The sequence below is a fragment of the Rutilus rutilus genome (genome assembly GCF_951802725.1).
Source record: "Rutilus rutilus genome assembly, chromosome: 4".
NCBI classification, from domain to species: Eukaryota; Metazoa; Chordata; class Actinopteri; order Cypriniformes; family Leuciscidae; genus Rutilus; species Rutilus rutilus.
This window is the reverse complement of record NC_140212.1, coordinates 18978551-18991046: the sequence shown is the minus strand read 5'-3', so window position 1 is coordinate 18991046 and position 12496 is coordinate 18978551. Positions and strand designations below refer to the sequence as shown.

The window sequence follows — 12496 nt, the reverse complement described above, 5'->3', positions numbered from 1 at the left end:
AATCTCCATGCTCTTCAATCAAAATCTACCCCTTACATGTACGGCATAACCTCTGTTGGGCAGCGACCTGCTTGAAACCTTCGGTTCGTCCTCTTACATTCTTAAACCGATACCACTCTTTTGAAACCATTACTTTTGTCCTCCTTCACCTACTCCCTCTGTCACATAGACAATGTGTTTTCAAAACATGCAACGGTTACACACATATGTCTATTATGTCAAAAACAAATGACATTCTCATGATTAGAAAGTCAAGTAAGGATTATGTAAGGAAATCTATGTAACGTAAGATTAACAAAATTGATCATGTATAAGCAACAGCATTGATTGAAATCACATAAGAAAAATATTTATCTTGCTGTGTAACAGTTTGTCTTATTTCATTCCAGTGTGTTTTTCATGTGCTTCAGTTCAGTCCTGATCTCCAGCTGCTTAGTCTCCTTGGTTACAGATTACCTGCAGCTGTCTGTCGTTCCCTGTGTATTTATACAACGTTTCTTTCAATTCATTGTCGTTTCTCGTCAATGTAAGTGTGTTTTCCCCTGCGTTAATCCTGTTTCCGAGTATTTGATATTAAAACCTGTTTCCTTGAAGTATTCCTCGTCGTGAGAGTTTCTATTCACCTATTCTATTCAAATGCTACTCCTCCTAGAGATCTGTCTATCTCCGTCTGTCCGTCCTAGCTAGCTAGCTAGCTAACTTTTAAAACGACTAAACTAAAAGTTAAAACTATTACAAACTTAAAAACTTAGAGCTTTTAAAACTACTTCAAACTTTCTGGCTAGGATTTTTTAAGCCTATTTTAAAGTTTGTCTTTTCAAACTTTACATTTATTCATTTAGCTGACATTTATTCATTTAGCTGACGCTTTTATCCCAAAGCGACTTACAATTGCTATATATGTCAGAGGTCGCACGCCTCTGGAGCAACTAGGGGTTAAGTGTCTTGCTCAGGGACACATTGGTGTCTCACAGTGGATTCGAACCCGGGTCTCTCACACCAAAGGCATGTGTCTTATCCATTGCGTCACACCACCCCTGAATTAAAATACTTTACTATCTAGTTTTTATTTTAGTATGATTGTCATTACTAAATACAAATATTTTAAAAATAATAAGAAATAGGCCTATTACTCTTGTAATATTACTATTAAAATATTTAAGAAATGTATTATAATACCAATAATACATGTATTTTACAGTTCAACTTAATTACTTAATTTTCAAATGTTAACCCATCAAGCTTTAATTTAGTCAGAAAACCCTTGGAACTTAGAAAGCCCTTTACACTTCTCTTTTGTTGTCAGCAGCAGGTTACATTTTTATGAAGATGGTTGATGCGTTCTCAAAGCAACCCAAACTCAGAGCAGATGCAGAGATCACTGAAAACACCAGATAATGACCTACTTGCATGTTAAAGATCATAGCCATTGCACAATTTCTGTTTTATCTTGATTAATATTGCAGCCCTACTGGCACCTCTATGCTTTTAAAAAGGCGACATCACAGCATTTGATCTGTTAAAATCACAACCCTTTCTCCCAGTAATATGTTGCATTAAAAAAATGAATGAGGATTTCTCTCTAAGTGGTTCTTTATACTAAGATGCTCTTCTTAAGTTAGAACATTAGGTTTCATTGACTATGTCTGTGTGTGTCCATTTTAGGACTCTGTGTCAGGTGGGTTTTCATCCGGAGATGTGCTGATTCCATTAGCTGATGAGTATGACCCCATGTTTCCCAACGACTATGAGAAAGTGGTGAAGAGACACAGAGAGGAACGACAAAGACAGAGAGAGCAGGAGCGACAGAAGGAGATTGAGGAGAGAGAGAAGTATGCATCCACTATTGAAGAAAAATGCGATAACTCGTTAAATAATGCGATATTCGATATGCGATATACGATAATGCTTTGAGTGTGTAAAATACATTTTTAATTTTATTTCATTATATTTAAAAACTGAAAATGATATAACCAATATACATGTTTTACATTCTATTTTTTTAAGAGAAGAAAGCATCTCTACAACTTCTGAAAGTCAACAACAGGGTTTTACTGTAGCGTTACATAAAAAGTAAGTGTCATTTTAACGTCAGTGCAAACGCAGGGTTTCAGGTAGGCCTACATTAGGTTTATTTAACGACAGAAATTGAATTATCAAATGTAAAAATAAAACACTGCTTCACTGTATGAATTAAATATAGACTGATTCTTATTAAAGTTGCAAAATGAATTCAGTCAAGAGCAGTGAGTGATTTTCTCTTTGTCTGTTGTTTGATTAACAATAAGCACACAGACAGAAGTAGGTTTGTTAGGTACACCTTAAGAGCTGCACGGATCCAATATATTGTTATATGCACGCTTTTTTTCTCAACTGTTTACTCCACTTACTAAATAACTGATTGTTTTTACGTTAATACTCACCAAGATGGCATTTTGACAATGTTGTGTGTATTATTTGGTTATATAAACTGTGGAATAGAACTGAAATCAGTTTTATGCTGTCTGAGAGGCGGCTTTCTGTGCGCGTGTGTAGTCATGTCAGATGTATGTAACAATCATGTGTCTAGTCTATTCTCTTATGTCTGCATCAACCTAAAACTTTGAGTTTTTGTAATCTTTTGAAGTATTAAAACCATTCAGTTATTGTTAGCCATTGCGATATGCATATCGCGATATTCCGATAATTTATATATCATGCAGAAGGGCTGCACAATTAATCGAATTTCTAATCGCAATTACGATTATGGATGCCACGATTACGTAATCGTTCAAATCCGCAATAAAAACAAAAAGTCCACTTACAGTATTCTGCGTGCTTAAGAGGTGTGTTTAGAGCATGTTACGTTGTGAGAGGGAATCACAACTACTTAAGAGAACCCAGCACAATAGGAACTATCAGTGACGTACAGTAAGTGTACGCTGGTTGGTCCAACACATGCGAAACACCAGCACCCGCCATTTTTAAAAAGCCATGTACACAGCCCATTTACTTCATAAACTAACTCTACGAACATGAAAAACAGTGATAGTCCTTTACGCTAAGGAGAAAATCCAACACAACTTTTGAGTCGACCAAGCGAAACATGATTATGTATTTCTGCTCAGCTAGCGACATTGGGCATCAACCACGCGGCAAATGCTAATACTTTTTCATATACTGTCTACTTTGTATAACAGTTCTATCTAATCATATATAAGATAGGATTGTTAAACAGTTGGTAAACTAGTGAAGACGGAGAGTGGGAGCACTGTGAGCTCAGGCTCTGGCGTGTTCTCAGCGCTGTCAAAATAAGTCACAACAACAAGTGCGGCTTACGTCACTTCAGAGTTCCTACTGGCGGTGCGAATGCAACCAGGGAAATGGACACAGGGGAACATTAGTTCTCTGGGAACCACCCTGGTGGCTAGTTCCTATAACCACCCAGTGCGAAAGCCCCTATTATTAAACTATGCCTATTTTTCCTATTTTTTTTCTTTCTTTTTTTTTTAAGGAGAAGAAACCAAACCATTGTTTAGTTGACATTTGAGGCTTAATACTATACAGAAGCAATAAAAGTTTTTCAGGAAGAGTGTTTCCAGCTTGTTTTTTATTTTTATATCAAAATATGGCACGCAGTTGCTTCAAACAATGGTTTTAACGCTATTTAAAACATCATTCAATGTAAATTGTGAAAAACTTCTTTAAATGCTCAAGCTTTTTAAAGCATGATGGGTTCTGATTAGCTGTCAATGATTTTGTAATTTATCAGCTGGAAAAATCATTCTGAAAGGGATTCCAACTTTATTGTTCTTCTGATGTTATCGTCGTTGTTATAGCTGTGGTGTGGACTTCCCTATTCTCACAGAATTAGAACTATTAGTTAAAACACACAATTCCAATCAGTTTTACAAAATGAGCCAGAGCAGGTGATTCGGAAAAGGTTTGTAAAAATCTGGGGGTTTTTTTTTAGCTGTTGAGATTACACAGAACTATTTTTTTTTTCTCCATAAAATCTTATTTTTGCTGCCTGTCTGAACACAGCCTTAAACATTTGCCTGATCTGCACAGATCAGTGTTGTTTTGTTGTCCGTTGAGTTGTGACCATTTTGCCCCTGTCTGTTAGGAAACGTAAAGAGAGGCATGAAGGAGGGGGAGCTCCAAGCGGATTTTCACGTTTCCCGAATCCCGAAGGCGAATCAGATGAGGAGGAGGATTTTGAGAGAGAAAAGAGGAAGAGGAGTGAGTTCCCAATGAAACCTTTCTTCATCTCAATTTCTTTTATATCGAATTGATTGTATATTGACAATTGTGATTGGATTATCCAAGATGTTAATACCATGTTTAAACAAGGGCCCTTGGTATAATCTTCTGTGTGGTTATAAGATGTCGTTCATATGGCATACAGGTATGGGTGGAGCTGCCATCGCCCCTCCGACATCACTAATGGATCGAGAATGTAAGTACATCCCATAGACCTTTTTAGAACCTTTTTTTTCCTGTTTTGCCACATTTAAAATCAATATACACTGATGAGCCAAAGCATTACGTCCAGTCACAGGTGAAGCAAATATCGTTGATCATCTCCTAACGAGGACACATATTAAGGTCTGGGTAGATTAAATGGTAAGCAAACAATCAGTTCTCGTAAACAGTGTGTTGGATGCAGGAGAAATGGGCAGGGATAAAGATATGATCTGCACCCTGCCACACCGCACAGATTGTTCAGGAATGAACAATTGAGCATCTGTGGGATGTGCTGGACCAACAACTTTGATTGCCACAGCAGCTCCACCTCACAACCTGCAGGACTTGAAGGATCTGCTGCTAAAGTCTTGGTGCTAGACACCACAGGACACATTCAGGGGTCTTGTAGAGTCCATTCATTGGCGGGTCTGCGCTGTTTTGGCAGCGCTTGGAGAACTAACAGCATTTTAGGCATGTGGTCATAATGTTTTGGCTCATCGGTGTATGATTTTGTGTGTTTTCGCTTTGTCTCTGATAGGTTGCAGCTTTACACAGTCTTAAATCCAGTTGCGGTCTCTGATAGGTCGCAGCTTTACACAGTCTTAAATCCAGTTGCGGATTACAGTAACAAAACTGCATTTGTTGTCATGACAGCATCATATTCATATGAAGAAGATGGTCGCCAGAGGTCGAAAGCTGCTATCCCACCTCCTGTGTTTGATGACTTGGATAGACCACGATCTCCCCCTGGACCAACTAATTCATTCCTGGCCAACATGGGGTAAGAGTCCTTCCATGCACTCTTGAAACAAAGAATCCCTCTGTAGACTCAAAGTCATTATGATTTATGAATATGTTATTGTTGCACTGATTGGATGAACGTGTCTGTCTGTGTGTTTTTCAGTGGTACCGTGGCTCATAAAATCATGCAGAAGTATGGATTCCGCGAAGGACAGGGTCTGGGGAAACACGAGCAGGGGTTGAGCACAGCGCTGTCAGTGGAGAAAACCAGCAAGCGTGGGGGCAAGATTATTATTGGAGACTCAACAGAAAAGAGTGAGATCACATCCAGGCACACCCACACACACACACACACACAAACACAAATACACAGCAACCATGTACAAGCTCTCACATCAAGGATTCTTGGGGTTTTTTTCTGTTCCTTTTTATCGTTTCGAGTGTCATGTTTGTTTTCAATTCCATGTGTTGTCATGTGCACAGTGGGTGTGAGTGTATCATTTGGTTCATTCACTTTTGTTTGTGTTTGTTTCAGCATCAGCATCCAGTCAGAATTTGCCTGATCCACATGGCTCTAATTCAGGTTTGATTTTATTTTATTTCCTGTTTCCCATATCAATCATTGACTTACAACAGTTGTTTGTTTGCATCTGTATGTGTCTTCACCACTCACATGAACACATCTGTGATACATTTTTCATAGGAAACAGAATTTGTCCCCATTGTGCCTGTTATGTAAACAGTGCTAATGAGTAACTTCCCTAACATAAGAAAACGATTGTTATAGTAAAAAATTTTCAGATGTCCTTTCATAGAGTATCTGTTCAGTATTTTAATGTATTTCTGTCTCTTTATTTTAATAATGTGAACCGTTTTCTTAACCAAACAGCCATTAAATTCATGTTTAATGCAAGATTTAAAATACAGTAAAAATAATCAAGGCCTGTTTCCCTTTTCACTACATGAACTCAAAGGAAGCATCATATTTAATCATTCTCATTTATATGCACCAGTATAACAATACATAGTCATAAACAGCAATATTTACATGCATATACAGTACCATTCAAAAGTTTGGGGTCAGTAAAAATTATTTTTTTGAAATAAATTATTACTGTTTTCAGCAAGGAGGCATTAAAATCAGAGTGGACATTCATTAAAAGAAGCTGACTTTTCTTTTATATGAAGTTTTGAAATAAATGTAAATGTAAATATGATATCTGTTTTATAGCTGATCCCTCAAAGAAAAACGATACCAACCCTCTTACAGAGATTCTCAAATGTCCAACAAAGGTGGTGTTGCTGCGGGTAAGCTGTGTCAATCAGTCTAAATTAAATTGAACTTCATAAATGTGTGTTTTGGAAAGCTTATTGAGACTCTTCAAGTGAAACGCATGGGAGACTAGAATGCTGATTGATTTCAATAGTTTGACATTGGCATGTTGCTAAGCTAATAACACAATAGTCTAATAAGAATAATATTGCATAAAATAATTTTAATACAAGACCTTTTTATTGAGACACTTTATTATTTATTGAAATATAAGTATCTTTTAACATTTTTCACATCTTTGGATGAATTTCCTTTTTTGTGATGATACATGCAATTTTTCCTTACATTTCGGTAACATTTTTGGTCCCAGCAAAAAATGCCTGTAATAAATATATCAAATAAATAAAAATTGAAAAGCAATTGTTTTTCCCATTTATGTTGAAGCACTTCAATTATTTACTTCATTACCAGAATCCCCAATTAACTTCTCACTTCAATACAGTGGCGGTGCAATTTATTTTTTGTCATTTTCAGTGCAAGATTTGCTGCCAGTCCTAGTTAATTTCTGCCCTCTTTTGACTTTATATTGAATAAGATGCTCAGGACAATTTAGTCAAAAGCATTTGATGTTTAATCTGCACATAAAAACTGTGTGTGTGTGTGTGTGTAGAACATGGTTGGAAGGGGAGAGGTGGACGAAGACCTGGAAGGCGAGACTAAAGAAGAGTGTGAGAAATATGGCAAAGTCACCAAGTGCGTCATCTTTGAGGTGAGGGTCATGTCGAGCAAGTTTTCTTTCTCGTGTATGTAAGCTGCAGATGTCAACTCTCGCTGACATGAAACCTGTGTGTCTGGCTTTTGTTTTCAGATCTCAGGTGTGACTGACGACGAGGCCGTCCGCATTTTCTTGGAGTTCGAACGGGTCGAATCGGCTATTAAAGGTGAGCGATTAAAGGACAAACTTGAAGTGTGTGTGTAGATGGTCTTTATTTCAAGTGCCCCAGATCTTGCTTAATAAAGCAGGTAAGTGTGTGAGGACTGTCCCTTAGGTGTTACATCACCTGGCTGGTTACATCACTTCCTCAAGGGATTGCAGACCAAACCAGTTTTTACTCACTCACTTTCAAACACTGACCGAAATATTAACAAGCTGGAAATTAACTCATCCTTCAAAACATTGTTATCCTCAAAAAGGACAGTTTAAAATGAATAACTTTATTTGTATATATTTATATTATATTAGTTTGTGATGTGTGTGTGTGTGTTTATACATATGTATGTACGTATGTATGTGCATGTATATATGTTTATATATATATACAGTGAGGAAAATAAGTATTGGAACACCCTGCTATTTTGCAAGTTCTCCCACTTGGAAATCATGGAGGGGTCTGAAATTGTCATCGTAGGTGCATGTCCACTGTGAGAGACATAATCTAAAAAAAAAATCCAGAAATCACAATATATGATTTTTTAACTATTTATTTGTATGATACAGCTGCAAATAAGTATTTGAACACCTGTCTATCAGCTAGAATTCTGACCCTCAAAGACCTGTTAGTCTGCCTTTAAAATGTCCACCTCCACTCCATTTATTATCCTAAATTAGATGCACCTGTTTGAGGTCGTTAGCTGCATAAAGACACCTGTCCACCCCATACAATCAGTAAGAATCCAACTACTAACATGGCCAAGACCAAAGAGCTGTCCAAAGAACTGTCCCAGAACTACACGGGAGGAGCTGGTCAATGACCTGAAAAGAGCTGGGTCCACCGTTTCCAAGGTTACTGCTGGTAATACACTAAGACGTCATGGTTTGAAATCATGCATGGCACGGAAGGTTCCCCTGCTTAAACCAGCACATGTCAAGGCCCGTCTTAAGTTTGCCAATGACCATTTGGATGATCCAGAGGAGTCATGGGAGAAAGTCATGTGGTCAGATGAGACCAAAATAGAACTTTTTGGTCATAATTCCACTAAACGTGTTTGGAGGAAGAAGAATGATGAGTACTATTCCAAGAACACCATCCCTACTGTGAAGCATGGGGGTGGTAGTATCATGCTTTGGGGGTGTTTTTCTGCACATGGGACAGGGCGACTGCACTGTATTAAGGAGAGGATGACCGGGGCCATGTATTGCGAGATTTTGGGGAACAACCTCCTTCCCTCAGTTAGAGCATTGAAGATGGGTCGAGGCTGGGTCTTCCAACATGACAATGACCCGAAGCACACAGCCAGGATAACCAAGGAGTGGCTCTGTAAGAAGCATATCAAGGTTCTGGCGTGGCCTAGCCAGTCTCCAGACCTAAACCCAATAGAGAATCTTTGGAGGGAGCTCAAACTCCGTGTTTCTCAGCGACAGCCCAGAAACCTGACTGATCTAGAGAAGATCTGTGTGGAGGAGTGGGCCAAAATCCCTCCTGCAGTGTGTGCAAACCTGGTGAAAAACTACAGGAAACGTTTGACCTCTGTAATTGCAAACAAAGGCTACTGTACCAAATATTAACATTGATTTTCTCAGGTGTTCAAATACTTATTTGCAGCTGTATCATACAAATAAATAGTTAAAAAATCATACATTGTGATTTCTGGATTTTTTTTTTATTATTATGTCTCTCACAGTGGACATGCACCTATGATGACAATTTCAGACCCCTCCATGATTTCTAAGTGGGAGAACTTGCAAAATAGCAGGGTGTTCAAATACTTATTTTCCTCACTGTATATACAGTCGTGGTCAAAATTGATGGCACCCCTGATAAATATGACAAAAAATGGCTGTAAAAAATAAGTCTGCATTGTTTATCCTTTTGATCTTTCATTCAAAAAATGTGCAAAAATCTAACCTTTCATTGAAGTAAAAGAATTGAAATTGGGGAGTAAATCACATTATGAAATGTTTTTCTCCAAAACACACTGGCCATAATTGTTGGCACTCCTAGAATTTTTTATGAGAAAAATATCTCTGAAGTATATTCCCATTAATATTTACCTTTTTTAGCACACCAGGGTGACTAGGAACATGAAATTGTCCAGCTATGACTTCTTGTTTCACAGGAGTTTAAATATGAGGAAACACAAAGGCCAAATCCCCTTAATCATCCATCACAATGTGTAAAACCAAAGAATATAGTTCTGATGTGCAGCAAAAGATTGTTGAGCTTCACAAAATAGAAAGTGGCTGTAAGAAAATATCTAAAGAATTGAAAATCCCCATTTTGACCATCAGGGCAATAATTAAGAAGTTATAATCAACTAAAGATGTTACGAATCTGCCTGGAAGAGGACGTGTGTCTATATTGTATTAATGGACGGTGAGGAGGATGGTTTGAGTGGCCAAAGACTCTTCAAGGATCACAGATGGAGAATTGCAGAGATTACTTGAGTCTTGGGGGTCAGAAAGCCTAAAAAAAAATTATCAAACAACCCCTACATCCCCACATGTTGTTTGGGAGGGTTTCAAGAAAAATCCTCCTCGCTCCTCCAAAAATAAACTCCAGCATATTCAGTGGTCAGACACGACTGGATCTTCAAAAGGGACCGGATTCTGTGGTCAGATAAAACAAAAATAGGGCTTTTTTGGCAGCAAACCCAGCAGATGTGTTTGGTGCAAACAGGGATGAAGAGTCCCCCATGCCTACGGTTATATATATTGCTGGATCTTATATGTTGTGGGCCTATTTATTTGCTGGAGGTTCTGGACATCTTGTTCAGATACATGGTATTATGGATTCTAGCAAATACCAACAGATAAAAAATCAAAACCTGACGGCTTCTGCTAGAAATCTTATAATGGGCCGTGGTTGGATCTTCCATCAGGACAACGGTCCAAAACAAACATCAAAATCAACACAAAAATGTGTAACTGAGCACAAAATGAAGCTTCTGCCATGACCGTCACAGTTCCCTGACCTGATGAGTGGAGTGAACTGAAGAGAAGAAGCACCAACATGGATCTGGGAATCTGGAGAGATTCTGTATGGAGGAATGGTCTCTGATCTCTTGTCAGTTATTCTCCAAACTCATCAGGCATTATAGAAGAAAACTCAGATCTGTTATCTTGGCAAAAGGAGGTTGCAAAAAGTATTTAATAACAGGGTGCCAACAATTATGGCCAGCGTGTTTTGGAGAAAAACATTTATTTTGTAATGTGATTTTCCCCCCACTTTCAATTCTTTTACTTCAATGAAAGGTTAGATTTTTGTGAATTTTTTGAATGAAAGATCAAAAGGATAAACAATGCAGATTTATTTTTTACAGCCATTTTTTATCATATTTATCAGGGGTGCCATCAATTTTGACCACGACTGTATGTATATATATATATATATATATATATATATATATATATATATATATATATATATATATATATATGAATGATCATTTTTATAAAGCTTGTTTAAGTTCAGTAATTTCACTTAAATGACAATTAATAGGTCATTTTCATTGCCATTTAAGTGAAATTATTTAACTTAAATAAACAAGCTTGATCAAAATTATCATTCTAGAAGAAAATTTCAGATGGTACTTAGAGGCTTTTGCATCTGAACTCTTCATACATATATATATATATATATAGCCGTGGATTTCCCCTTGTTTTTTTTTAATAAGGGTATTTTTGATCATATACCAGATCATTATCAAGATGCCACTATCTTTCCTGTTTTAAAAGGGCTTAATGCTCACCGGCACTGATGATATCACATGGGAAAAACCAAAAACATTTTAATAACAGATTTAGCAGCAAAGCATATGTTCTTATTCCTCTTCTGCTTTTTGTGGTTGGTTGTCTGTCTGGGTCAACTCTTAGAACCGTATATTTAGCACTATATAAATAAAAGTCTCAATATCCCAGGTAAATTTCTGCTCAAGAAATATTTCTTATCAATGTTGAAATCTGCTCAAGTTGTTTTTTTCAAGTTCAAAAGAACAGCATTTATTTTAAACAATCTTTTGTAACATTATAAATGTAATTACTGTCTTTTTTGATCAGTTTAATGCATCCTTGCTGAATAAAAGTATTAATTTCTTAAACTTTCTGACCCCAAGCTTTTGAATTGTTATATTCTTTTAGTTTTTTGCTACAAATCAAAATTTTGACAGAATTTTGGCTTTTTTTTTCTTTTCAAAAACATTTGTCTGTAACACGATGACAAATGTAACTGCAAAAACACAGAACAGGAAATGAAATAACATCCTGGCAACGCTTTGTTATATTGAAACAAAGCTCAGTATCTTTACACAGACTCTAAGGCCATCGTCTCGTGATATGTTTTAGGACAGTGCCATCAGCTGGTCAGAAGTTATAAACAATGGTAAATCTATCCATAGCCTTTGAATTTCTTGTCCTAAAGTCACAGATGTTATAACCAAACAGTTTTATTTCAAATAACAATGTACAGTTTGTGCTCATGGCCTCATAATTGCGTCTTTATTAGAAATTGTATTATATATTAGAATTTATATTTTTGTCATATTTTGAATGAAATCTTATAAATGAAATAATTTAGATTTAATAGCATTTAATATAATCGTTAATTTGTGTCATGATGCAGTTCAATAGTATATTTACAGTTCAACTACATATACATTTTTTGGTCTTTTTGAATGTGGACATAACAGTATTGTGTGCTGCTGCTGTTGTTTTTTCTCAGCTGTGGTGGATCTGAATGGGCGGTACTTTGGAGGTCGGGTGGTGAAGGCCTGTTTTTATAACTTGGATAAGTTCCGTGTTTTAGACCTGGGAGATCAGATGTGAGTGGGAGATCCAGACCTGCACAACCAGGAAAGAGTAAACACCAGGAAGAAGTCGTTTCTGTATATAGCATGAGTAATTTTATACACCCTTGTAAAACATTAGCTTATGTGCCCCTTCCCGCAATGCGTTTTGTAATGAGGATTTAATTTGCTCTTCTTTTTTTTTTATTTCTTCTTGTCTCTCTTACGTCACAGTTAAAAATATCCTTTTGTCCTGTCCTTGTGAATAAGATGTGATGAAGAACCCAGAATTAAAAAAAGCTTTTGGGAGAATAA

The 12496-nt window shown here is 36.9% G+C and overlaps 1 protein-coding gene across 5 annotated transcripts in view; it reads left to right on the top strand.

The window, feature by feature from the left end:
- rbm17 (RNA binding motif protein 17) overlaps positions 1 to 12496 on the top strand; it is a 20599-nt gene extending 8103 nt beyond the window's left edge. For 3 of the 5 annotated variants that reach the window (XM_084407532.1, XM_084407530.1, XM_084407531.1), the window contains exons 4-14: positions 1666 to 1832; positions 2008 to 2073; positions 4106 to 4221; positions 4388 to 4438; positions 5101 to 5227; positions 5351 to 5502; positions 5723 to 5770; positions 6419 to 6495; positions 7131 to 7229; positions 7329 to 7401; positions 12118 to 12496. In XM_084407532.1, coding sequence (XP_084263658.1) covers positions 1666 to 1832; positions 2008 to 2073; positions 4106 to 4221; positions 4388 to 4438; positions 5101 to 5227; positions 5351 to 5502; positions 5723 to 5770; positions 6419 to 6495; positions 7131 to 7229; positions 7329 to 7401; positions 12118 to 12221 — 1080 coding nt within the window. In that variant the 3' untranslated portion in view covers positions 12222 to 12496. The remainder of the gene's footprint in view (positions 1 to 1665; positions 1833 to 2007; positions 2074 to 4105; positions 4222 to 4387; positions 4439 to 5100; positions 5228 to 5350; positions 5503 to 5722; positions 5771 to 6418; positions 6496 to 7130; positions 7230 to 7328; positions 7402 to 12117) is intronic. The other 2 variants (XM_084407533.1, XM_084407534.1) reach the window with 1 other exon arrangement.